This window comes from Halichoerus grypus, chromosome 9 (assembly GCF_964656455.1).
Source record: "Halichoerus grypus chromosome 9, mHalGry1.hap1.1, whole genome shotgun sequence".
Taxonomy (NCBI): domain Eukaryota; kingdom Metazoa; phylum Chordata; class Mammalia; order Carnivora; family Phocidae; genus Halichoerus; species Halichoerus grypus.
In genome coordinates, this window is record NC_135720.1 from 122793225 (window position 1) to 122817876 (window position 24652).

General features: G+C 40.9%; 1 protein-coding gene across 3 annotated transcripts in view; it reads left to right on the plus strand.

The window, feature by feature from the left end:
* The first annotated feature begins 869 nt into the window (after positions 1-869).
* Positions 870-24652, plus strand: part of CDYL (chromodomain Y like) — a 171993-nt gene continuing 148210 nt past the window's right edge. The window contains exon 1 of one of the 3 annotated variants that reach the window (XM_078055645.1): positions 870-1323. In XM_078055645.1, coding sequence (XP_077911771.1) covers positions 1300-1323 — 24 coding nt within the window. In that variant the 5' untranslated portion in view covers positions 870-1299. The remainder of the gene's footprint in view (positions 1324-24652) is intronic. The other 2 variants (XM_078055644.1, XM_078055646.1) reach the window with 2 other exon arrangements.

Consider the following 24652-nt stretch of genomic DNA (forward strand, 5'->3'; position numbering starts at 1 on the left):
ATTCTGGCCCCTCCTCCCAGCTCTCAGTCCGAAGAGGTGGACGCTCCAAAAGGAACAGGGAGGCCTGGCGTGGGGGAAGCTGCGGGCAGAGTGGAGGCAGCCGCGCCCTCGCGCCGCCCTCGACTGCGCCGGGCTCCCGCCCCCGGCTCCCACCCCCGGCCTACGGCCCAGCGAGCGTGCCCGGAGCGCTCCGGGCCACACGGAGGGGCGCGTGGTTCGGGCTCCGGGTCTTGGCGGCTGCCGCGGGGGAGGCGGGCACGTGTTAGGGCGGGGGGTTCCACCTGGCCACGCCGCCCGCCCCTGCGCGTTGACTTGGCCCGGGACGGGCGTCCGCGGCTGGCGCACGGAGGCTGGAGCTCTGCGCTCTCCTGTAGGGAGGCTGCGCATTTGGTGGCTCAGCCGCTGCCGTCGGGGCGGTGGGCTTCAGACGCAGGCAGCTCGCTCCCACGGCCTCCTGCCCAACTTCGGGCCCGCCAGTGCCTGCCCCACTGGGAACCACCGCCGTCCGCCTCGACCTTCGAGGCCCCCCAGTCCCGCCCTGCCCAGGTCCCGGCACCCACGTCGAGGCGGGCCGGCCGGCAGCGCGGCCGCCGGGTCCGACCCCCCGGAGGGGACTTGCAGAAGTCGGGGCCCCGCCCACCGCTCCCGCGGCCCCGCCCACGCCTCGCCTCAGCCCCGCCCACCGCTCCCTGGCTCCTCCCCTTCCTGCCGGCTCGCCCAAGGCGGCAGCCCGCCCGCCTCGGCCCGGAGCGGAGCCCACTGCTCCCCTCGGCCGCCCCGCCCCGCCTGCCTCCCCGCCCCTCCCGCGCGGGCGGTCCGAAAACCCGGAGCGCGGGAGCGCGGCTCCGCCGGGCCCGGGCGGCCGCACTGGGCATGCTCAGTAGCCGGGGCAGGTTTTTTGGTCGCAAGTAGGAAGCTTTTTGCACTACACCGGAGAGGGGGAGCCACGGAGCCAGCCGCGCTGCCGTGCACCGCCGCCGCGCCCGCCCCAGCCCGGCCCGGCCCCGCGGCGGGGCGCGATGAGCCCGAGCCCGAGCCGGCCCGCCGGGGAGTGAGCGCGGGGCGCGGAGGGCGCGTTGCGCAGCTGCTCCTGCGCACAACCCCGCCGCCGCCGCCGCCGGCCCGCACTGGCAGTGAGTGTGAGAGGCTCGTCCGTGCTGAGCTCCCGGCGCTGGGAGCGGGAGCAGGAAGCGCAGGCCACGCAGGGACCCAACTGAAACAAAGTGTCGGCCGCCCGGCGGCGGCGGCGCCTCGCCCCGACCCTGCCCCTCCCGCCCGCCCGCAACTCCGCCGCCCACCATGGCTTCCGAGGAGCTGTACGAGGTACCTCCCCTCCCCCTCCCGGACCCTCAGGCCGCCCCCGCCCGCCGCCCCGCGCCGCCCCTCCCCGGCCCGGCCGCGTCCAGCCCGACGGCCCGGCTCTGCCGCGGGCGCCCGCTTCGCCCCCTCCCCCTCCGCGGCCGCAGTTTGCTGGACGGGAAATGTGTGCGAGGGGAGCCCGAGCCACGCTGCTCCGAGGGGCCCGGCGGGCGGGGGGGCTCCCCGGACTTGTCGGGCGCCTGGGGGGGGCTCCGGCCGTGGGGAAGTAGCGCTGACACCAGTGACTTGCTCAGACTGAGCCCAAAGTGTTCTTGGCGAGGGCAATGGGTGTGAAGCCCCTGTTACAGCTTGGCGGGGTCTGTAGGCGGTGCGGGGGTGTTTTTCCTGTCCATTTAATAAAGCATTTTGGAGAGGGTTTTGCCTCCGGTTTGAGGAGTGGGGGGCCGAGAGGAAGAGTGCAACTGTCTTCGACTCTGTTGCTAGCCAAAGCGATGCAAAATAACGCACCGAAAATGCTAAACGTTGACCACATGCTTTAATTAGGTTAGCATTGTGGCCAGAGCCAGGAAATTTAAATTTAACGCTGATACACCGTCATTCATTTGCGTCGCAGCGTTGCAAGTAAGAAGGGGCACAATCAGACCTATAAGTTATGAACGATGGGTTTGCCAGCTTCAACTTCAAGTTTTGGAGTTATCTGTTTGGATCTTTAGACATATTTTGTATGCCTCGGTGTAACTTCTTGACGTGTTTCAAAGTAGACTTCCTGGGAGTACAGAAGCTTGGAAGGCTTTCTGTTCTTTTGGATAAATGATTTTCTGTTTATATGTATTTATAAATACATCTTCGGAAGAGACTTAAAGCTTCCGGATACTCTCTGGATTCACCTTTATGATGCGTTTAGGGAACTGGGTGTTTAGGGGCTTAAGTAAGCGTATGTAACAGGTAGAGCCCTATGGCCCTTGTCAACCCCTAATATGTACCAGGTGAACCTTCTGAGGTGTCATTATTGCAATTGGCGTAGAATGGCACTCTATTCCCGACAATGATAGCCTTCTAGCAACTTTTCGTTGCTTTTTAAAAGCAAGTGTTTGCAGAAGTTCTCAGGAGGAGGCTGCCTTCTGTAGAAATAATGGTAAGATTGTTGCCTCCCCTTACATTGTATGTGGTCAGTGTACCTTAGCTGGCACTGAAAACGTTCCATTCTCTTCAGCCATTTTATACATTAGCTCTGCCCTAGTGTATTGAAGATACTATCTTTGGTCATTTGGCTATTTTAGTAAAGGGGAAAAAAATCTTGTCCTCAAGAAGTTTCCCTTCTAGGAGGGAAAGTGGTGTGCATGGGGAAGGTCCATAAGTAGAGGCTAAGATAGATGCAGATCTTCCAGGCTGACAAACAGTTGGAAAAATACAGATGAGGGATTTTGGTTTCTACATTAGATTGTTCTTTGCTAGTTTAGGTTTGAGTATTCATTGTACTAATTTTTGTGATTATAAACACATAATCACTTAAGTCATTCCATTAGTGTTTGGGTGAAGGTAGCACCTTATACATCAGTTGTATCTTATGTGTGTAAAAGTGTTCCTGAAGACAGTACATTTACCACCAGTGCTTTATGAACTAAATTTAGTTCTTTCTTTATTCTTCAGGTTTTCTAGTCATTACTTTCCTGGCAGAATTCATGTATAAGTCACATTTTGTTCAAAATTTGTGTTCATTCAGCATGTTCATTGAATGTCTTCTCTATGGTGATTCCTTAAGGAGATAGGGAGGCCTAAGGTATGAGGATGGTTCGTGTCCTCAACATTTATTGGGGAAGAAATAAGTACATTGCAAAGAAATGATACTCTCGTACAATTGACCTTCTGATTCTGGGTTTTGTGTTAGTTTTGAAAAAAAGTGTTACAGAAGTATAGTTGAAGTGATAGTAAATATTGTGATAGTATCCTTCAGGATAAGTTCTCTAATTTCTTGATCTTGTAGGCAACACTGACTTCACTATGACTATAGTACGATTGAAAGTTGATACTTGAAAGTTCTGCATAGTGGTTAAGAGCCTGGGTTTGGAGTCAGAAAACCTAGTTGTTGAATTCCAACCCTGTCACCTTGGGTAAATTACCTTGAAAGCTTTAGTTTCCTCATCTGCAAAATTGGGATCAGTGCTTACCTCACAGAACCGTGAAGTTTAGATGAAAGAAAATGTAAATCATACTCCACAATTCCCATAGTGAACACGCAGTAAGTGATGGTTATTGTTGTATTTTAACTGATCTAACATGCCTCCCTGAGGCCTGGTTTTGTTTCTAAAGATAGAGAATTGTATTATTTTAATCGAGGCAATATTACTTGTGAGGCAGAAATGATATGCAATTGTAAATAAACACTACAGTCTAGCAGACTATTTGACAAGGCTGGGAAGAACACTAAGGCACATTAGTAATAAGGTCATGGACATTAGTTGCCTTGTTTTATTTGGTTCTGCCTAAATCAAAACAGAAGTTTCATGTTTGGCCTCAAACTCTACAATTCTGTAGGGATAGATTGACAGAGGAAGAAGTTCAAAGTCTTGCTTCTTGATGTAACCTGGTATGGTAAGAGCACAGGTTTGCAGTAGCTGTGTGAACTTGGGTGAATTATTTGATTGCTAAGCCTCTGTTTTGTCACCTAGAAGAAATGAGATCTCCAGTACTTAGCATGGTGCCTGGTATGTGGTAATAGGTCCTTAGTAAAGTGGTTCTTGTCACTGTGTGAATAAAAAATAAGGGAACAAGATGGGGTGGAGCATCAGCCTTACAAAATTGGAAGAGTGTCTGTTGAAGATGGAATGGACTTACTAACTGTATCTCTAGCAGCTAGGATTAGGAAAGACAGATTTTTTACTTACTCCTGGTGAGTACTTCATAACTTTCACAAAAAGATAAACATTGTATAGATCAGGGGTCCAGACTTTATGTAAAGGACCAGGCAGTTGATATTTTAGACCCATGCAGTCTTTGTTGCAACTACTCAGCTCTGCTGTTGTAGGGCAAAAGCACCCGTAGACAATACCTAAACGAATGAGTGCCATTTTCCAATAAAACTGCTTATGGACAGTAAAATTCAAATTTTATGTAGTTTTTACATGTCATAATCTTTTTTTTTTTTTTTAAAGATTTTATTTATTTGACAGAGAGACACAGCGAGAGAGGGAACACAAGCAGGGGGAGTGGGAGAGGGAGAAGCAGGCCTCCCGCTGAGCAAGGAGCCCAATGTGGGGCTCGATCCCAGGACCCTGGGATCATGACCCGAGCTGAAGGCAGATGCTTAACGACCGAGCCACCCAGGTACCCCTTACATGTCATAATCTTGTTCCCCCCCAATCACTTAAAAATGTAAAAATCATTCTTAGCCAATGGGTTCCATAAAATCCATGGGCTGGATTTTGTTTTCTCACCTCTGCTTTAGATGACCAACTACTCAGGGACTGAGATTGAGGCATGTGGAGTGTGGAGTAACGAAAGTCCTTCCAGCTCCAATCCCAGTTCTAGGCTGGGTTCCACTCTTTCCTTTTGTATAATGAAGGGAATAGCTATGTGTCTTCAGAAACTCTCTCCTGAACTTCCTCATCAGTAAGATGTGAAGCTTATATGACCTTAGCATGTAAAGGCAATTTATAGTTGATAAAGTGCTATACCCAAGTGTTAAATGATTATATTATTCTAGGAAACATCTTTATGTTCTTCCATTCTGTTTTTTTTTTTTAAGATTTTATTTATTTATTTACTTATTTGCGAGAGAGAGAGAGAAAGCACGAGTGGGGAGGAGAAGGAGAGGGAGAGGCAGACTCTCCGCTGATCAGGGAGACCAATGTGGGGCTCGATCCCAGGACCCTGGGATCATGACCTGAGCTGAAGGCAAATGCTTATTAACTGACTGAGCCACCCAGGCGCTCTATCTTTCATTATTAATTAAAGAAAGAAAAAAACCTATCCAGCTCTCACACCTGAAACCAAACCTGTTTTCCTTTGATATTTGGGATTTCAAAGCATCAAGTAAACTGATTATATCACCAAAGAAAACTGTGAGATCAAGAAGACTATCTAATGGTCAAGTTACCACCATAAGACTTCATTCATGTGGGACTGAATAAGGAATCCACACTGTAGGAAAATGGAGATGCATTCTCCTTATATGTATATCTTAATAATTCCTTCTTTCTCAGTGGATATGGGGTTTTTCCCTTGAAAACTGTTAAAATAGCTAATTTAAGTTTTAGTAAGATCTCAGTGATCTAGTCCTGGCCTTCTGAGAAATTATTTATCTAACACATGCATATTCCAGTCTATCAAAAATGGAAGTAAGTTTTTAAGAATGAAATTTTATCTGGCTTATTTAAAAAATGTCTTAAAGTTGATTAGTTTGGAAGGATGATCAGGATTTGGGGGAAAGGTAAGTCTTTTGAATTTTTCTTACTGCTTTGGGATATCATTGCTCCTGTCTCCTATGCACCACATGGATTTTATGTACATTGACCAAAAGCACAGTTATAAATAAAATCTGCTTGTGTAATTCAAATGGAAGTCACAAAGATCAAGAGACCTTTTTCAGTGGATGTTGGTCAAGATAAACCCACATCTGTTGTGTGTGTGCTGGCTCTTAAAAGATTGACCAAGATAAGAAAAAGAAAAGAGAGTTGTTTGACTTCTGGAGTTGATTGTGGGGCAGTGAAGTCAAATGTGTATTTTGAAAATTAACATCTTGAATGTGAATTGCTGAGGATATTATTTATTTATTTGCCTAAACAACAGTGTGGAGACATCCCACGTGCTTAACCTCTGAATTTGCTTTCAATTCCTGTGTACTAGAATAAGTCTTTTTTTCTGTTCTTGCTATAATATCTAAGAATCATTAAATTTTTCTTCATGCTCTGTAATAATTTTTAATCATCAAAGATATTTTCATGGTGTATAGAAAATACTTTATTTGTACTGTTCTGAATCACAGTTTTGAATATCTGTGATGCACAAAGCCAATATGAGTCAAATTTTTGTGAATAAGTAGTTTTTATATTGTGTGTGTGTTTCTAGGTGCAACAGCATCATCTGGGGTCCTTTTAAAATACAGATTGATGGGCCCAAACATGAGAGTGTAGTTTTCAATGTTTGGATGGAGACCAGAATCTATATTTCCAAAAAGCTGCTTTATGGAATGCAGGTGGATGTAGGAGCCTTTGGATTGCAGTGGTCTGTGTTTCTGACACTGAGGCTACACTACACATTGAGGTGGGGAGGGGTTGGGATCTTCCTTTGCAGAACAACTCCAGGTGGACCAGACTAGTCCTTTTTGCAGGCTCTTTGTTGCTGGTTGTTAACTGAGTCATTCCACGAAGGGAGTATTAAAAATACTAGGTAGCTAGCTAAGGGTGCTTTAATATCTATTTTGTGTCTTCATTGTATGACATACTTGTCCATCAGGTTGTAAGATTGATGCTTACAATCTTTAAAACTAGGAATTTTTTCTTGTCGTTATTTTCCAAAGTTCAAGTATTGCACTAGTTGCATAATTGTTGAGTTACACTTTAATGAAAGCGTGAATTATAGGACTGACTCTCCATTCTTGACCTCTTCCCTCCAGAATCCCCCCTCCCCCAGATGTTATGCCTTGTGCTGTTCCTTTTACACTTGGTTCCTCCTCTGCATATGTGGTTTCAGCTCTTGGATAGGAGAACTTCTAACTTTACTAACTTTCCCACACAAACTTAATTCTCTTTAGCCTTTTAAGCTGTGCAGGGCCTTGGGGATCTGTGTTCTCTGGGAGTCTGGGAAAAGTCTTTCCCATTTGTATGAAAATTTGTACAAGTCTGTATGAGAGTTTTACTGAGGGACAGGATCAATAGCTTTCATCTGTTTCTCAAAGGGATCTGTGACCCAAAACAAGTATTAAAATTGTTCTTGAGATCTTTGAGCTAAGATTTGACTTTCACTGCCCTTCATTGACTATTCTGACATTTTTTGCCAAACTCAGCTCAGCTTCAGCCAGAGTCCACAGTAAAATCGTATCAAAACTTTACTGATTGGATTTGGAAGTTGTACACTATTTCTTTAAGTGGCTATTCTCGAAATTATACATCCATGAAGTCTAAAGTTAACCAAAGGGGAGTGGGAGGTACAGGCTTCAAGTTATGGAATGAATGAGTTACGGGTCTGAAAGATCCAGCATAGAGAATATAGTCAATGGTATTGTAATAGGATTGTATGGTGAAGATGGTAGGTACACTTGGGGTGAGCATAGCATAATGTATTCACTTGTCCAGTCACTATGTTGTACACCTGAAACAAATGTCACATTGTGTGTCGACTGTATTTCAGTTAAAAAGGAAGTTAAGCAAAATTTAGCTTCACTTCTGACAGTATAAAGACTTTAGAATCCTTTAACTCTGATCCCACCCCCCCCCCGAACTTACTTACATGCTGTTATTTTCCCGTGTTTCTTTATGTCTATGGAAAAAACCTTACACAATAGGACATTATTATTGTATACAGACAATATTTGTTTAGATTTACTTATATCTTTACCAGTTTTTTGATCATCAGAACTTCTGGGATTCCTTTCTTGGGTATATCCTTTAGAGATTTCTTTAGTGAAGGATTATTGGTGGAAATGTCTATTTTTTTTTTTTTTTTTTTATTGTACGGACATATCTCTATTTTGCCTTCATTTCAGGAAAATAGAATTGATTCCAAATAAAATCAGTTAATTGGTTAATTTCTTTAAGCATTTTGAAGATACTTTTCCGTTGTGTTCTGGCTTTCCCATTGTGGTGGAGGAGGTTGTTGTCAGTCTAGGTGTAGTTACTTTACAAGAGATCTGTCTTCTGTCTCTGGTTGCTTTTGAGATCCTCTCTTTGACTTTGGTGTTCTCTAGTTTTATTATGGTGTATCTCTGTGAGACTTTCTGTTAACAAGGTTTGTATATGTTGTGCTTCTTTGGGCAGTTTGTGCCTTATTAGTGCTCAAAGTGTTGTCCATTTTATCATAAAATACTGCTGTTCTTCTATACACTTCTGGAATTTCACCAAGTAGTTATTTATAAGGTCTTCTCATTTTCTCCTCCCTATCAAAGGGTAAGAACCCTCTCATTTCCGTCTTTTTGTTTTAGCTTTGTTTGCATTCTGGGTTTTTCCTTGGATCTGACTTCTAGTTCACTGATGAAGTGTGCCTAATCTGCTATTTAACCCAGCCATTGAGTTTTTAATTTCAACAATTATATTTTTTACTTCTACATTATCTGGGGTTCCCCCACCCCAAATCTGTAGCTTGCTTTCTTAGTCTTTGGTATTTGTCTACTTTTATGATTGAATCATTCTTTATGGTTGGGTTGGAGAGAGTTATGGGGCACTTAGATATTTTCCTTGCTTCTTTTTTTTTTTTCTTTTTTTTTTAAGATTTTATTTATTTATTTGACAGAGAGAGCGAGCGAGAGCAGGAACACAAGCAGGGGGAGTGGGAGAGGGAGAAGCAGGCTTCCCATGGAGCAGGGAGCCCGATGTGGGACTTGATCCCAGGACCCTGGGATCATGACCTGAGCTGAAGGCAGACACTTAACGACTGAGCCACCCAGGCGCCCGATATTTTCCTTCCTTTTTGCAAGCTCAATAAAGCATTAAGAAATATACTTTATTGAAGATCTAGTTATTTTGTAGTGAGAATGCCCTTTTGGAATCTTGTTAGCTTTTTTGCCAGAATTGGAAGAAACCTTATTGATTTTGAATTTGTGGTGTCATGCATGGGGATAGAGGGCTAGAGCCAACACTTGAGATTTACGTAAAGATATTGAAAATGTAAATAAAGTATAAACTAGATTTCAAGAGGACTGATAATGAAAATGGATATAATAGTTACAGAACTAACGATTCTAAGGCAAAATGTTCAACATCTTTGTTCTGTCAGCCTTGATATATAAGCATATTTTCTCTAACTTTTCTTTACCTGAGGTTGGCCTCTTCATGTGGTCTGAGCTACTGAAGCCATAGTTGTCGGCTTACTTTGTCCACACCTGCACAGCCCATCCCTTCCTACCTTTGTGTTGCCATTTTTCCAATAGGTGGATCACCCAGCTCGCTAGCTTCAGTGTCCGTTCTCATTCAGGACCTCATTAGAGTTCACAACTAGCAGGAATCATCCCCTCCAAACTCTGTGTGAATAATTTACTTTTTTCCTTTGCACTATTGACTTATTAATTTGCACTTTAAGTATTACTTTCTCTAGGTATTAAATAATATCATATGTATTTTTTTCTGGGAATGGGTTGGCTATTTGTTGATTTGTTGCAGTGCTTAATCTGAGGACCTGAATGTGACTGGAGTTCTATTGTTTGAAATTGTACCATATATGTGAGAATTGTGCATTTTGTTTGAAAAAAACTCTACATGGTGTTTTGGAGGAAAATAATGTTCGTCATAGTATTTGTGTTTAGCTGTTGGTGAAAAGTGTTGGGGGGAGATGTCTAAAAATACTCTCCAGTTGGAGAAGTTAACCACAATATATTTAGGAAATGCCTTTGTATTTTGTCTTATTTTCATTTATAATGAACTCTGCAATGTGAAGTTTTTAAGAGGTTGATATTTTCTTAGTGTTTGTTGATAAAGCCCAACGATGTTGATTGCAGATAATGAGTATCTCTGGTTACAATATACCCATTTTTCATCAGTAGTATGTTTAGGATTAGTATGTTTAGGATTTTAGGGCATCACAGAGTTGCATACAGAAGCATTTCCTATTTTAACATGTAACTAATTTGGGTGCCTCAGTTCTTTAGAATATGCAGGAACCCCAGGACCAAATAAAAGTCTTCTTGGCTTGTAGAACGGGTCACACCCCTTACACATTGAACAGCTCTGAGTCTCTCTGGGAGACTGTTTTCCTTTATTTTAGGCATGATATGCTTGGACTTCACCAACTTCCTTATCATGTTAGGAACAGATACTTGGTAAGAGAAGGAGAGCTGTCAAAGGCTGTGGGTTGACATTAATAAAATTGCTCGTGAGATGAGCTGGTGACGGCACCTCCGGGTCATGGAAAGCAGGGGCTCCTGAGCCCCACAGAGCATGTGAAAGGCATGCTTATGAAAAACAGGCATATGTTGAAAAGAGCTGTCAAAAATGATTTTTAAAAAGTTTTGGCATGTAAGTGACAAAATTCAGTTTACTTTAATGGTAATTTTTTTCCAAAGATTCCACCCAAGTATTCCTAACAACAGAAGCAAGAGATCAGATAGCCTCATAAGAGTTGGACGTGGAAGTTGGGGATTAAATGGCCTGCTGCAGTCCTGGCCTGTTTTTGAATTCTCACGTTACCTAAACCTTTGTGAAGTTAACAGTGTATGCCATAGAAAATTTTTTGGTTTGATATTAAATGTCTTAAAGGTATTTACCAGTACGTACTTCTCCATAAAACTTTGGGTCAGGTTGATGTTTCAGGAAGAGGAGTTAGTGTTCTCATACAACCTTTGATCTCCCGCTGGGCGTGCGCATCCAGTGCAGGAGCAGGGGCTTACTGTGTTATCTTCCATGACAACGCTAGGTAAAAGAATTATTCCTGTTGGAATGGGGGCCTGTCTGGCTGTAGAACTCTTCCTACCCATGGGCTAGGCCAGTACCCCCTTAGTAAACTTCCTTTCATCTCCTCTTTCCCTCTTGAATGTTCTTGTCCGCATGTCCAGCTCTGGTGCCGTCAACATCATCTTCATCCCTCTGCCACATCCCCTTTGAGTTGAGGCTTCGTTTGTTTTGACTCGTAACCCTAGCCTCCATACTTGCTTGTTGCCTTGGTAAAGCTCTGGCCGGGGAAGCAGCAGTCTGGCTGCTCACTTTTTCTTACTTAGCTTTCCATGTGTGCAGTCCAGAGGGAAATCTTCTGTGTCCGTCTTAGCTCAGACACCTGTGGCGGAGGTTAGCCACCTCTCCAACTCTTGGCCAGCAAACAGGTCCCCCGTCTTAATCCTCTAACTTCTCTCTTGTATGCAGATGAGCTTTTGAGCTTAAAGCAAGAGGTTAATGATTATTTTATTATCATTTCTTTTTTTTTTTTTAAAGATTTTTTATTTACTTATTTGATAGAGACAGCGAGAGAGGGAACACAAGCAGGGGGAGTGGGAGAGGGAGAAGCAGGCTTCCCGCGGAGCAGGGAGCCCGATGCGGGGCTCGATCCCACATGACCTGAGCCGAAGGCAGACGTTTTAACGACTGAGCCACCCAGGCGCCCCATTTGATTATCATTTCTAAGGATGGAGAGAGAGAGTATGTGGCAGAGGGTGCCAACTAGAATATGATTTGTGGTATTTTTCCCTCAGAGTGTAGATGTGACGAAAATTTTCTCCAGAATTATTTTATATGCCATCATTCAACACCACTAGCTTCAGCTCATAAATGAGCTTTTTGAGAATGTCTTGATTAAATTGATGGATACATATCTAAAAATGTATTCCTAGGGGGAACGATCCTAAGTAACTGTAGGTTGGGACTGCTTAAAAATGATGAAGTTGCAATGATTATGTAGAATGAGTTTAAAAGATTGTGGAATGAGGGGCATCTGGCTGGCTCAGTCGGAGGAGGAGCATTCAACTCTTGATCTCTCGGGGTTGTGAGTTCGAGCCCCACGTTGGGTGTAGAGATTACTTAAGTAAATAAGTATTTAAAATAAATAAAAGATTGTGGAATGAGATCTTATCAAGGTGTGTGGGTCCACCTTGGCAGGAGGGAGTTAATGTGTTAAGACCAGACACGTTCAGTTTTCCCGGGAACCTGATAAAACCAACAGAAAAGAGATTGTGGTCACGAGTGGACAGCTTTACAGCAATACTGCACCCCTGCCTTTGTCAAAAGATGGCCTGGGAGAGAAAAAGACCAAAACCAGGAAGTGGAGGATCAGGTGGAGAAAGGATTGTTCTAAAATCCACGTCGCTTATATGCATAATCCCACTGGAAGGAAGGCTAAAACCTCGAAGTCCTTGTCTTGGCTGATTTCTGTTGCAGTAGAGGGATATGCCTTAGAAGTTGGTAAGCTTTTTTTTTTTTTTTTCTTTTTTACAGATTTTATTTATTTATTTGACAGAGAGAGAGCGAGAGCAGGAACACAAGCAGGGGGAGTGGCAGAGGGAGAAGCAGGCTTCCTGCTGAGCGGGGAGCCTGATGTGGGACTCGATCCCAGGATCCTGGGATCATGACCTGAGCTGAAGGCAGACGCTTAACAACTGAGCCACCCAGGCACCCTGAAGTTGGTAAGCTTTTAAAAAGCTTTACCTATCGTGGAACAGGTCTCCCCTTGAGGAAGAGTGTTCCCTTAGAGCTTGAGAAGGAAACATTGGAACAAGTAAGGACATTGATGTGACCAAGGCTTTGAGAACTTCAGTTTTTCCTTGGAGGCAATAGGCAGCTGAGCCCCTCACTCTCCTGGGTGATTGGGGTGGGAACTAAAAGTAAGGTGGAAATTTCCATCCTTCATGTGCTTTTTCACCACTCAGAAATCTGGCCCCCCATTTTTCCAGAGCCCTCCTAGCATACAAACAGGAGCTCTCTTCCTGCGCCCACCTGTTAGGGCCACTAGTTAGCAGATAGTGGACTATCTGCTTTGCTCCTTGGGAGGAGGAGGAGGGATGTGCTCATGTCCTTCACTGAATGAGGCAGAACTGCTTCCCATAATTCCCCAGGTGATGTGAGGTCAGCCAGAGCCCTCACCTTGTCACAGGGTTTTTTTGGTTTTCAGCTGTGCTTTTTTCCTAGTAGTATCCCTGGTAAGGGCCGGGGACAGAGCTGGCTGTTCTCACCATCCACCCTTGCACCACACACTTTATTGCTGGGCCAGTTCCAGTCTGGTTCCATCCCCCCTCCAGGCATCTCTCTGAATCCCTGTGGGCAGGAACTCTTCTGGTTCAAACTATAGTACCTACTACCTACAGAGAAAGAGTGGCTTAAGACCCGTGTGCAGTGATTTCTCAGGTTTTGCGGGGGGAGGTGTATGTCAGAAGCTCCTGTCACTGAGCATGGTTGTCGGATAAATTAATGATCCAAGATTTGTTTCCAAAGTAGTTTTTCTTTTGTTTTCTTTAGCTCTATTGCATTTTTGGCCTTTTCTAACTCTGGGTCAAGAGCAGTGAGACTGAGAGTTGCTACCTTTACCACCTGCCCACTCTCTGTCCTTCTCATCCAACCCCCTGTTGGAGAGCCCTACCCTGCTGCACTCCATGTAATACGGAATCGAACTATTCAGAAAAGTTTAGTTTCCTGTTCTTAATGAAAAAGCCAAGTGAATGTAGAATCATTCTGTCTTTCTAAAATAATAAACTTTCAAACTAAAGTCAGCTACTCTTTGCTTGCTCCACTTTTCCCTGTGATTTGTTTGAAAATGGATTTCTCACTCCTGCTGTATACATCATTGTCAATTTAGGACATGCCATCTAGTCAGGTTTTTGCTTATCTGTCATATATAAAGCATCAATAAAGATACAGAAGAGCAACAAACATAGATACCTTCACTCTCCTTATCTATTTTGGATCTATGTTAGCAAAAAACTAGTAAACACCCTTAAATGATTTGTGTTTGTTAAAAGTGGCATTTGAAAGATTTCTTCAAGAAAGTTTACAAATGATACTCATGAAATCTTTTAAATAGGAAGATTACTTAAATTAAAAAATTTTCTACCTAATAAATTTTAATGAGCATTTGATAGTGTGACTCAGTACTGCATTTAAGTATGCATAGGTGATCTTTTGTATTAGCATGCTATATAAAAACTTCTCCGAGTTGAGGAGGCATTACCGCTGTGGTTTAGGGTTTACTTTAAGTTGTGGGAGATGTTAGTGTCCTATAAGACATACACCTGCACCTTAACCAAGAGAAACCCACTCATTTTCCTTGCTATGAGGACTAAAGTTATAAGGTTCCTTAAACTCTTTGTAGTATAAGTTAACAGATGATGGTAGCTCCATTTTAAAAGATAGACAGGATCCTAATCAATATTTTAATCTGCCTTTTCTTCCATGGTCACCATACTTGAGGTCATTAAGCAGAACATAGAGCAGATGTGACTTAAAGCAATGGCATTTTCTGATAGTCTGTGGAATCCGAACAGGAAAGCTCAGCTAATTACCTGTAATTTCAAAGGCAGCCAGTAGGCTTCCCGTGTCCAGCTGCTTGAAAATCTCCTGTATGGGCCTAAAAAATGAGGGGCTAATTATAGGGTAGAAAATGAATAAGCTTTGCATGAGATTAAATAAATTTGCAAGGAGAATGAACCTAATGCTTCGTCATGGATAGTGATTTTTGAGTGTCATCAAAGATTTCAAGTTAAACAGGTATTTATAATGAAGCATAAAACATTCATGAAAACAGAAAAGATCAGAGATTGCATTTGTCCCGATATTTTTGTCCACAAAAAAATAAGCAGGTGTTCACTTTGGAAGAGAATTTGAAAGTTTCTTCAAAGATAATGAATGTAAACGATGATTTGACGTTTGCTATGATGCTTTTTAAAGAAAGAACAAAGTAAAGGGTTTGGAGAGTACATTAAAGACGACATGTCCAATATAAACTTTAAAAGGCTCATGCACAGTGGAAAGCAGTAACATTCTCAGAAACAAGAAAGGAACAATGTCAAATCAAAATGTGATTTTTGTCACCAATAGCACCGTTCATTGTATAACTGATTCCATAGGGATCCACATAGATTTAATACGTGGAAATTAGGAAGTTTGAGAATGATAAGATGCAGAGGGAACAAATTTGAGGCCTGAGTGATGGGTTTCTTTATTAGGATGCTTCGTATTGTTTGTGGGCAGCCACTTTTGATTTACAACATATCGTCAGCGTAACCCACTGACTTATAGTTCTGAATTATGTTCATTCTAAGATTCATTTCTCCCTTAGGCAGTAAAGAATTGGCGCCATGAAGGATATTCAAAAGACTGTGTCTGAGGGCAGTCCTAGACAGAAAGTTCTGGGAATGTTTTGTGTTAACTGCCTCTTTGAAATAAGAGTGTGGCCTCTTAAAGTCAGTACTTGAACCAGCTGACATCCGCTTGGCAGACAGGTCCTTTGAATTTCATAGTGTCAGAAATTACGTGGTCTCCTCACCTTAACTTGTGGTTTGTGTGTGAAAGCCCTACGTATGTTTACTGAGAAAAGAGGGAAGTCTAAGAGGGAAAGAAAAGTTACTCTTTGCTCTACCACCGTAGATCAGCTACCACAAATCATAGAGGACCACCATTTTGGACATCTGTATGCATAAGTACAGTTAGAAGAATGGGTGTATACAGAGAACAGTTACTTCATAAAAATAGAATTCTATACATGGTGTTCAATAGAAGACAGAAAGGGATATGAAGGAATTGTAGAATTTTATATAAACACCTCTTTTTCCCATTTGTCCATTTTTCTTTTGCCTTTTTCTTACTGATTTGTTGGAGTTCTTTGTAATGGATGCTATCTTTGTTACATATCTTGAGGACATCTTCTCATCTGTGATGTGTCTTCATTTAAAAAATTTTGAGTCTGTAATATAGTTACATATTAAGTTTTACATTTTAACGTAGATATTTATTTTCCCCATTTATTTATTTTTTTTTTTTAAAGGTTTTATTTATTTGACAGAGAGAAAGACAGCCAGAGAGGGAACACAAGCAGGGGGAGTGGGAGAGGGAGAAGCAGGCTTCCCGCCGAGCAGGGAGCCCGATGTGGGGCTCGATCCCAGGACTCTGGGATCATGACCTGAGCCGAAGGCAGACGCTTAACGACTGAGCCACCCAGGCGCCCCTATTTTCCCCATTTTGTTTCTTATTGAAGACATCCTTCTTACCCTGGGATCATTATCTTGTATCATCATCTAAGAGTTTGCTACTTACAGGATGAACATCTACCTGCTTTTATATATGATATGAAGTTGGGATCTGATTTCTTTTTTTTTTTTTTTTTTTTTAATTTATTTGACAGAGACACAGTGAGAGAGGGAACGCAAGCAGGGGGAGTGGGAGAAGAGAAGCAGGCTTCCCACCAAGCAGGGAGCCCGAGGCGGGGCTCGATCCCAGGATGCCGGGATCATGACCTGAGCCAGTGGGATCTGATTTCTTTTTAAAATGTGGATAATCTATTGTCACCATTTATTAAATAGTCCATCCCTCCCCTACTAGTTTGCCACCTCCGCCATAATGTAAAGCTTTCATTTACGTGTGGGTTAGTTTCTTCTGCTCAGTTGGTATTTGGCTTTTCTTGATCACACCACACTGCCATAATTAGTATGGGCTTATAATACGTCTTGGAAACTTGCCCTACCAAAAATCTTTATCTTGTTCTGTTTTTCTAAAAAATGTCTTAGCTCTTCTTGGTGGCACGCTCTTCCACTTAAACATTGGAATCGTCACGTTGAATTACACAAGAAGCCACGTTGGGGTTGGGATTGATGCTGCAGTGGACCTAACAGATACAGTCCCTGCCCCAAGGACCTTATATTCTAGTGGTGGCAGCAGACTGATTAGGGTACTGCTGGTGGCTTGGGGTGTGTGTTATTTTTATGTAAATTGTTAGAGAAAAGCCTCATTGATAAGGTGACACTTGGGACTTGAAAGCAAAGGAATTCCCCCCTGAGGTCCGCATGTGCTTAGTAAGTTTGAGCAGCAACCGGGAGGCCAGTGTGCCTGAAGACGGAGGGAGAGACTGGTAGATGAAGTCAGGGTGGTAGTGGGAACTGTGCAGGGTCTTTGCAGGTATGCTAAATACTGAGTTTTATTTTTACTAAGATGGGATGCCATTGGAGGAATGATGTAATCAAATGAACATTTTTGAAATGCCATATAGAGAATAAACTGCAGGGGGACCAGGAAGGAAGCCGGGGAATTGATTAGGAGGTTGGCGGAATGATTCAGGCAGAAGATGATGGTAGTTTGAAGCCTGGGTGCTGGGATAATGGGGGAGAAGGGGGTAAGTGAGCAGTTATTGCACTGGGGGTGTATTTTGAAGGTAGAGCTGAGCAGGATTTATTCCTGGATTGGACATTGAATGTGAGGGAATGAGAAGAAAAATGGGAAGAACCCGGGTTTTTAGGCTTGAATAACTAGAAGAATGGGATTTGCTATTTATTCAGGCAGGTGTAACTGCAGCTTTGGTTTTATTGGGGGTGAGGGCTGGTGGTGGATAAATGGGAGTTGGAGTTTAAACAAGTTTGAGATGCTTTATAGACGTGCGGGTGGAGGAGGGGTTGAGCAGCAACAGGTTCTACAAGCTTAGAAGTGAGGGCATATGCTTCGGCGGGGATTTGGGGAGATATCAGTGTACGTATGTGGTTTTGAATCTTCAGGGAGTAGAGCGTAGGCAGAGATGCGAAGATTGAATCTTGGGGGCATTCATGTGTAGAGCTTAGGGGAGATAAAGGTAAAGTAGAAGGAGACCGAGAAGTGAGGTGGCCAGGAAAGTAGAAGAAACGGGAGAGAGGCGCCCTGGAAGCCAGGTGAAGAGCATTTTAAGAAGGAGGGCATGACCCTGTGTGTTCTGTGCTGCAGCTACGGACTGAATTGATTGAGATTTGGCAGCATCTGTTTGGGGGCGTCCTGGGGATGAGAGCCTGGCCTGGGCTCATGAGAGAAAGGGCAAGGAGGAATTGCTTGTAGGCAACTCTCACAACCAGTTTTGTGAAAAGGGAACCGGGAGGGTGAGGTAGGCCCAGAGTTTGTTTGCCTTTAAGATAGGAGCACTTAGAGTGTGTTGTGTGATGATGGGAAAGAGCTAATAGGAAGGGAGGAATGAATGAATCAAATCGGAAGCAGGAGGGAGGGCACTAACTGGAATGCCTTCCCCAGTTGGCAGGAAGGAAGCAGATCAAGAGCATGGGGCGGGACGCACGTTCTGTCATTCGATCTCTCTCGCCGCCTCCTTTTCGTTCTCCAGTAACGCTACGAACTTTTTAAAAAGTTTTGCACAGGGGCGCCAGGGTGGCTCAGTTGGTTAAGCCTCTGCCTTCCGGCTCAGGTCATGATCCCAGAGTCCTGGGATCGAGCCCCGCATCCGGCTCCCTGCTCAGCGGGGAGCCTGCTTCCCCTCCCTCTATCTACTGCTCTGCCTACTTGCACTTCCCCTGTCAAACAAATAAATAAAACTTTTAAAAAAATAAACAGTTTTCCACAGACTTTCTTGGGTTTATTCCTAGAAACCCTAAAGTTACATTTTTTAAATTAGTTGATAGTTGTGCACAGAAAGGCTGTTTATGTCTGTGTTTTAGATCTGGCAACCTTGTTGAACTATCTTGTTATTTGAAAATTTGTAGATTCTTTTAGATTCATATGTAATCATATTGTGCGAATAGTGGTAGTTATATTTTTCTTTTCATGTTTATTCATGTTTATACCTGTTACTTCTTTTTCTTTTATTACATTAGCCTGGGCCATCCAGTACAATGTTGAATAAAAAGTTAAAACAAGCATTCTGACTTTATTATTAATCCTAAAAGTCCAATAAAATTTTATTAAGTAAAAGTTGTAAGTCATTGCTAGATACCCTTTTTAAAAATATGGTTAAAGTTCTTTTATTTCTAGTTTGTGAGGAGTTCTTAAATGGTTAATGAATCGTATTGAATGTGCTTTCTGCGTTTTTTAGAGATTGTCATTTTACCTCCTTTACTTTTACTATTTGATATGGTATATTAATATATTTTCTGATATTGAGCTATCTTTGGCTTTCTGAGATAAACCCAGCTTAGTCATAGTGTATCACATGTACATCATTACATTCTTTTCAGAATCAGTGTTTGAATAGTCACTTGAAGGAGAGGTAACCAACTTTATTTTTTTTTCTATTCTGAAACAGTTGCAGAATCTTTGGACTTTTTGTTTTTTGAGGATTTTGGTTTACTTGCCTATAAAATCATCTGGGCCTCTGTTCAGACTTTTAAGATAGGAGAGGAACCATTTGATTATCCATTAAACAATGAGCTCTCATTGATTAGTAATGCTTTCTATTTATTAAGTCAGTTGTGGTCTAAAGTTTTTCATACTAGAATATTCTTAGGACCTTTAAAAATTGTACTGGATCTGCGATTATATACCTTCAGAAGAACCACTTTTTAGTTTTATTGATTATATCTCTGTCATCTACTTTATTTCTTGCTCTTTATTTCATTCTGCCTCTAGGTTATCAGATTCTCTTCCTAGGTTATTGAGTTGAACACTTAGCTCACTTGTTCTTTAATGAAGGCTATAAAATGACCTATAGTACAGCTTTGGCCACATCATAAAAGTTTCATCTATTATTTTTTCAATCCGAAGTCTCTTTAGATTTTCCCTTTGTTTATTAAAACATTTTTGATTGGTATATTCATGTGTTTTTTAAATATTTTATTTCAGAGAGTGCACTAGTGGGGGGAGGGGCAAAGGGAGAGGGAGAAACAGATTCCCTGCTGAGCAGGGAGCCTGACGCACGGCTCAATCCCAGGACCCCGGGATCACAACCTGAGCCAGAGGCAGACGCTTAATGGACTGAGCCAGCCAGGCACCCCTATTCATATGTTTTGAAAGCCAGAAAGTATTAAAAAAAAAATTTAGCCAGGAGCAATTTTGTGTGTATTTGAGTACTTAAATGTATTAAATATTTTCAAGGTGAAAACCTTTTTCGTTATTGGTTTCTAATTGAAGTGCATCATGATCAGAGAATGGTCTTTATGAATCCTTGAAAATCAGGGAGGTTTCCTTTTGTGATCTTGTAAAAAAAAAAAAAAAAAAACTACTTTATTTTGGGATTAGAGTTCAGTATTGGTTCAGGGTTCAAATATATACATTTATATCAAATACCAGTGTTTATTAAGTATTGACTATACTGTTCAATATGTAGTACCCTTCTATTAATGAACTTTTCCTTTAAAATTTTTTATTTTTTTATTTTTATTTTTTTTTAAGATTTTATTTATTTATTTGACAGAGGGAGACACAGCGAAAGAGGGAACACAAGCAGGGGGAGAGGGAGAGGGAGAAGCAGGCTTCCCGCTGAGCAGGGAGCCCAATGCGGGGCTCGATCCCAGGACCCTGAGATCATGACCTGAGCCAAAGGCAGACGCTTAACGACTGAGCCACCCAGGCACCCCTAAAATTTGTTTTTATATGTTATACGTGCTTGCTTTAATTATTGTATTAATGTTGGATAGTATTTACTAGTTATCTTTTCCCTTTTAATTTAAAAAAACTTTCTGGTTTTGTTTAGAAGTGTCTTGTAAGCAACACATAGCAAGTTTAAAAACTTCAGTGTGATGTCTTTTATGAGTTTCATATATTTGTTATGATTTATGAAATATTTGGACTTGTTAATGTTTGCTGTTTATCCTTCTTGGCGTATTTTTTTCTTTTCAGCTGTTAGTTTGAGAGAATATTCTGTATGGATTTGCTGTTTATTCCTTTGCTGGTTTGGAAGATACAGATTCTTTGACCTTATGGTTACTATTAATTTCTTTAAATTCTGCTTAACTGTTTTCCTGAATAATCAGATTATTCAGTAATTTCTCATCTTCTGAAATGTGACAAGGATGTCAGCATTCTTTACCTTTTGAATATATCTACTCCCTCATTTTATGCTTATCCAGCATTTTAAGGTTTTTCTCAGTGTACCAAAAATGAGATCTATATTCAATAGTTAATTTAGTCTTTTTTGAGAATATAGCAAGGACACAACACACTACTAACTACTGAAATCTCCAATTTCACCCCCACTAGATTAAGATTGTTTTGTATTTATTCTAGCCTTTAAAAATACACAGTATTTTTTTTTTTGTAAATCCCAGGTTATTTAAATTTTCTAACATTACATTTGAATACTTGTTTTGTTTATCCCTTCCCTTCTTTGTGGGCTTTCCACCCCCTGAATTTTATCTTATTTTTTTCTTTTTTTTTTTTAAACTATACTTCACATACCATAGAATTTCTCCTTTGAGTGTACAGTTCAGTAGTTTGTAGTATATTCACAGAGCTGTGAAACCATTATCACTAATTTCAGAACATTTTCATTAGCTGTCAATCCCCATCTCCACTCCCACCCTGCACCCTTGGCAACCATTAATCTACTTTCTGTCTCTAGGAGTTTGTCTATTGTCTTTATGTCTTTATGAGTTTGGACACTTCACATAAATGGAATCATACAGTATGTCATCTTTTCTGTCTGATCTCTTTCATAATACGCTAATAACTTAGCATAATATGTTCGTGGTTCATCCATGTTGTAGAATGTATCAGTACATCATTTCTTTTTATGGCTGAATAATATTCTGTTTTGTGGACATAGCACATTTTGATTATCCACTCATCAGCTGATACACATTTGTTTTAACTTGTTTTCTGTTATGAATAATACAGTGAACATTCATGTAGAAGTTGTTACATGGACATAATACTTTCAGTTCTCTTGAGTGCATATCCATCAAATCAAGTCTTTATAATAATTATTTTAATGAAGATTTGGGATAGTAAATTCTTGGTATTTGTATGTCTGAAGATAATCTTTCTATTATCACTCTTGATGGCTTTTTAGCTGGGTATAAGTTTTATTGGTTGACAATTAAGTTTTATTAGTTTTGTAGCTGATGAAAAATCTTTCCTTATTTCCTTTATAGGTCATCTGAGTTTCTGGTAGTTTAAGATTTCTTACCTTTGATAATTCTGCAGTTTTATTACAGTGGGTTTAAGAGGAGATATGTTATACTTTAGATCTGAGCATGTTTAGTCTTTTTAATGTTAATGCCTTGAGGAATTGTTGTCAGTGTTCATAAGGTATATAGGTCTGTAATTTTCTCTCCTTGTTTCATGTCAGAGTTATGCTGGCCTCATAAAAGGAGTTAGGAAGCATTTCCTTATTTTCTGAAATTGGTTGTGTTATTTTCTGAAGTTGGTTTTGATTCTTACATGAATGTTTACTAGAATTTATCAGTGAAACCATGTGGTACTGAAATTTTCTTTGTAGTAAATTAGACTATATATTCACTATTTTTAATAACATAAAGGTATTCAAACTTTGTATTTCTTTATATTGAGTTTTGATATTGCATCTTTAAAGGAATTTGGTTTATCTAAAGTGTTGAATTTATTAACAGTTTCTACTCTTTATTATTCATCTTCGACTTTTAATTTTTCTTTTTAGTTTTGTAAGATGGAAGTTTAGGTCATTGGTTTAAGACTTTCTTTGTTTTTTAAGATGAACATTTAGTGCTGTACATTTCCTTAAAGCCCTGTTGGTATATCCTACAAAATTTGATATGCTTTCATTTTAGTTTAGTTCAAAATATTTTTTTAATTTCCCTTGTGTTTTTTTTCTTTGATCCTTGGGTTGTTTAGAATTTGGATATTTAATTTTTAGGTATTTGGGGATTTACTAGATGTTTTATTTTTGATTTTTGATATTTGATATTCTGTTGTAGTCAGAGAACATTTTCTGTAAGATTTCAGTCTTTTGCAATCGTAGACAAGTGTAGTGGCCCAGAATATAATCCATCTTGGTTGAATGTTCTGTGTGCTCTTGAAAAGGTTATGCAATTCTTCAGTTGCCGGCAGAGTGTTTTATAAGTATCAGCTAATTAAGGTTTATGTCATTTAGATCTCCTCTGTCTGTACTGATTTTTGTCCATTGAGAGAATCTCCTATGAAAGTGCATTTGCCTATTTCTTCCTTTACTTCTGGTTTTGTTTCATATATTTCGAAGCTCTGTCATTAGATGCATGCATATTTATAATGTTGGCGTATCTGCCTATTCTATTAATCTTTTAAGTCATTATGCAGTGTCCCTTTTTGTCTGTAGTAATACTCCTTGAAGTCTTTATTTATTTTAAAGATTTATTTGAGAGAGCGAGAGAGTGCTCAGGGAGGGGCAGAGGGAGAAGGAGAGAAGCAGACTCTGCTAAGCTTGGAGCCCGACTTGGGGCTTGATCCCTCAACCAAGAGATCATGACCTGAGCCAAAATCAAGAGTTGGACAGCCAATGGACTGAGTCACCCAGGTGCCCCTACTTTGTTTTACATTAATATATTAATTCCAGTTTTGGTATGTATTTATTCAGCTTCTTAGTTTGTTTTTGTCTTTATATTAAAAGGGCTTTTTTGGGAACTAGGATATAGTTGGGGTTTGTGCTTTCTTAAATCCAGTGTGACATCTCTGTCTTTTGATTAGAATGTTTAATACATTTATATTTAAAATAGTTACTGGTATGGTTGTATTTAGGTGTTTCATTTGTGCTTCTTTAGGGAGAGAGTTTTGTCATTATCCCTCCTTTTTTGGTTTTTGTATTAAGGTGTTTAAATTCTATTTTAATTCTTCTCTTGGTTTTCTTTGCTTTTTTGAGGGGGTGGTGTATGTTGCTCTCTAGGGAATACAGTATGCCTCTTAGCTATACTCCAGTCTACTTAGTAGTAATATTGAATCATCTTGAGTAAAACACAGGATTTTCCCAGTAGTATATTTTCATTTTCTTCTCTTATTCTTAGTATTATTGTTCTAATATTGTATTATATCCAGTAATACACTTCCATTTCTTCCTCTTATTCTCAGTATTGTTGTATGTGTTATGTCCGTATACCTTGTTAACCCGACAATAGTGTTGTAATTTTTGCTTTAAGCTGTCATCTTTTATAGAAACTAAGAAATTACATATTATATATGCCCACATAATTACCATTTCTGGCTTTCTTTTTTCTTGTAGATCCAAGTTGCCATCTAGTGTAATTTCCATTTGGAATAGAGAACTTTCTTTAGCATTTCTGGTAGTACAGATCTGCTGGTGATAAATTGTTTTTTATTTGAAAATGTCCTTATTTCACCTTCATTTTTAAAATATTTTTTTTTCTGGATACTAGATTCTTTGTTGATAGGGTTCCCCCCCCTCTCCTGTTTAGCAATTTGAGTATATGGTCCCAGTGTTTTCAGACTTCCATAGTTTCCAATGAGAAGTCAGGCCATATTCTTAATGATTTTTTCATTTTCTTCTTCTTCTTTTTTTTTTTTTTGGTATATAACATGTCTGTTTTCTTTGGTTGCTTTCAAGATTGTCTTTGAATTTTAGCAGTATGACTAAGATGTGTGTTAGTTTTATTTGTGTTTATTTTGTTTGAGGTACATTGAGCTTTGGGGGATTTTTCAGAGGTTATATCCTCACATATTTTTCTCTCCTTTCTTTCCTGGGATTCCAGTTATTGTGCTGCTCTCTATTGTCATGCATGGTTTTGATTTCTGTTCATTTTTCATCCCTCTCTTTTTCTTTTATTCAGATTCTACTATATTCACGTTCATAACAGATGGCAGAAGAACACATCAATCTGTTTAGCCAACCTAGTGAGTTCATTTTAGTA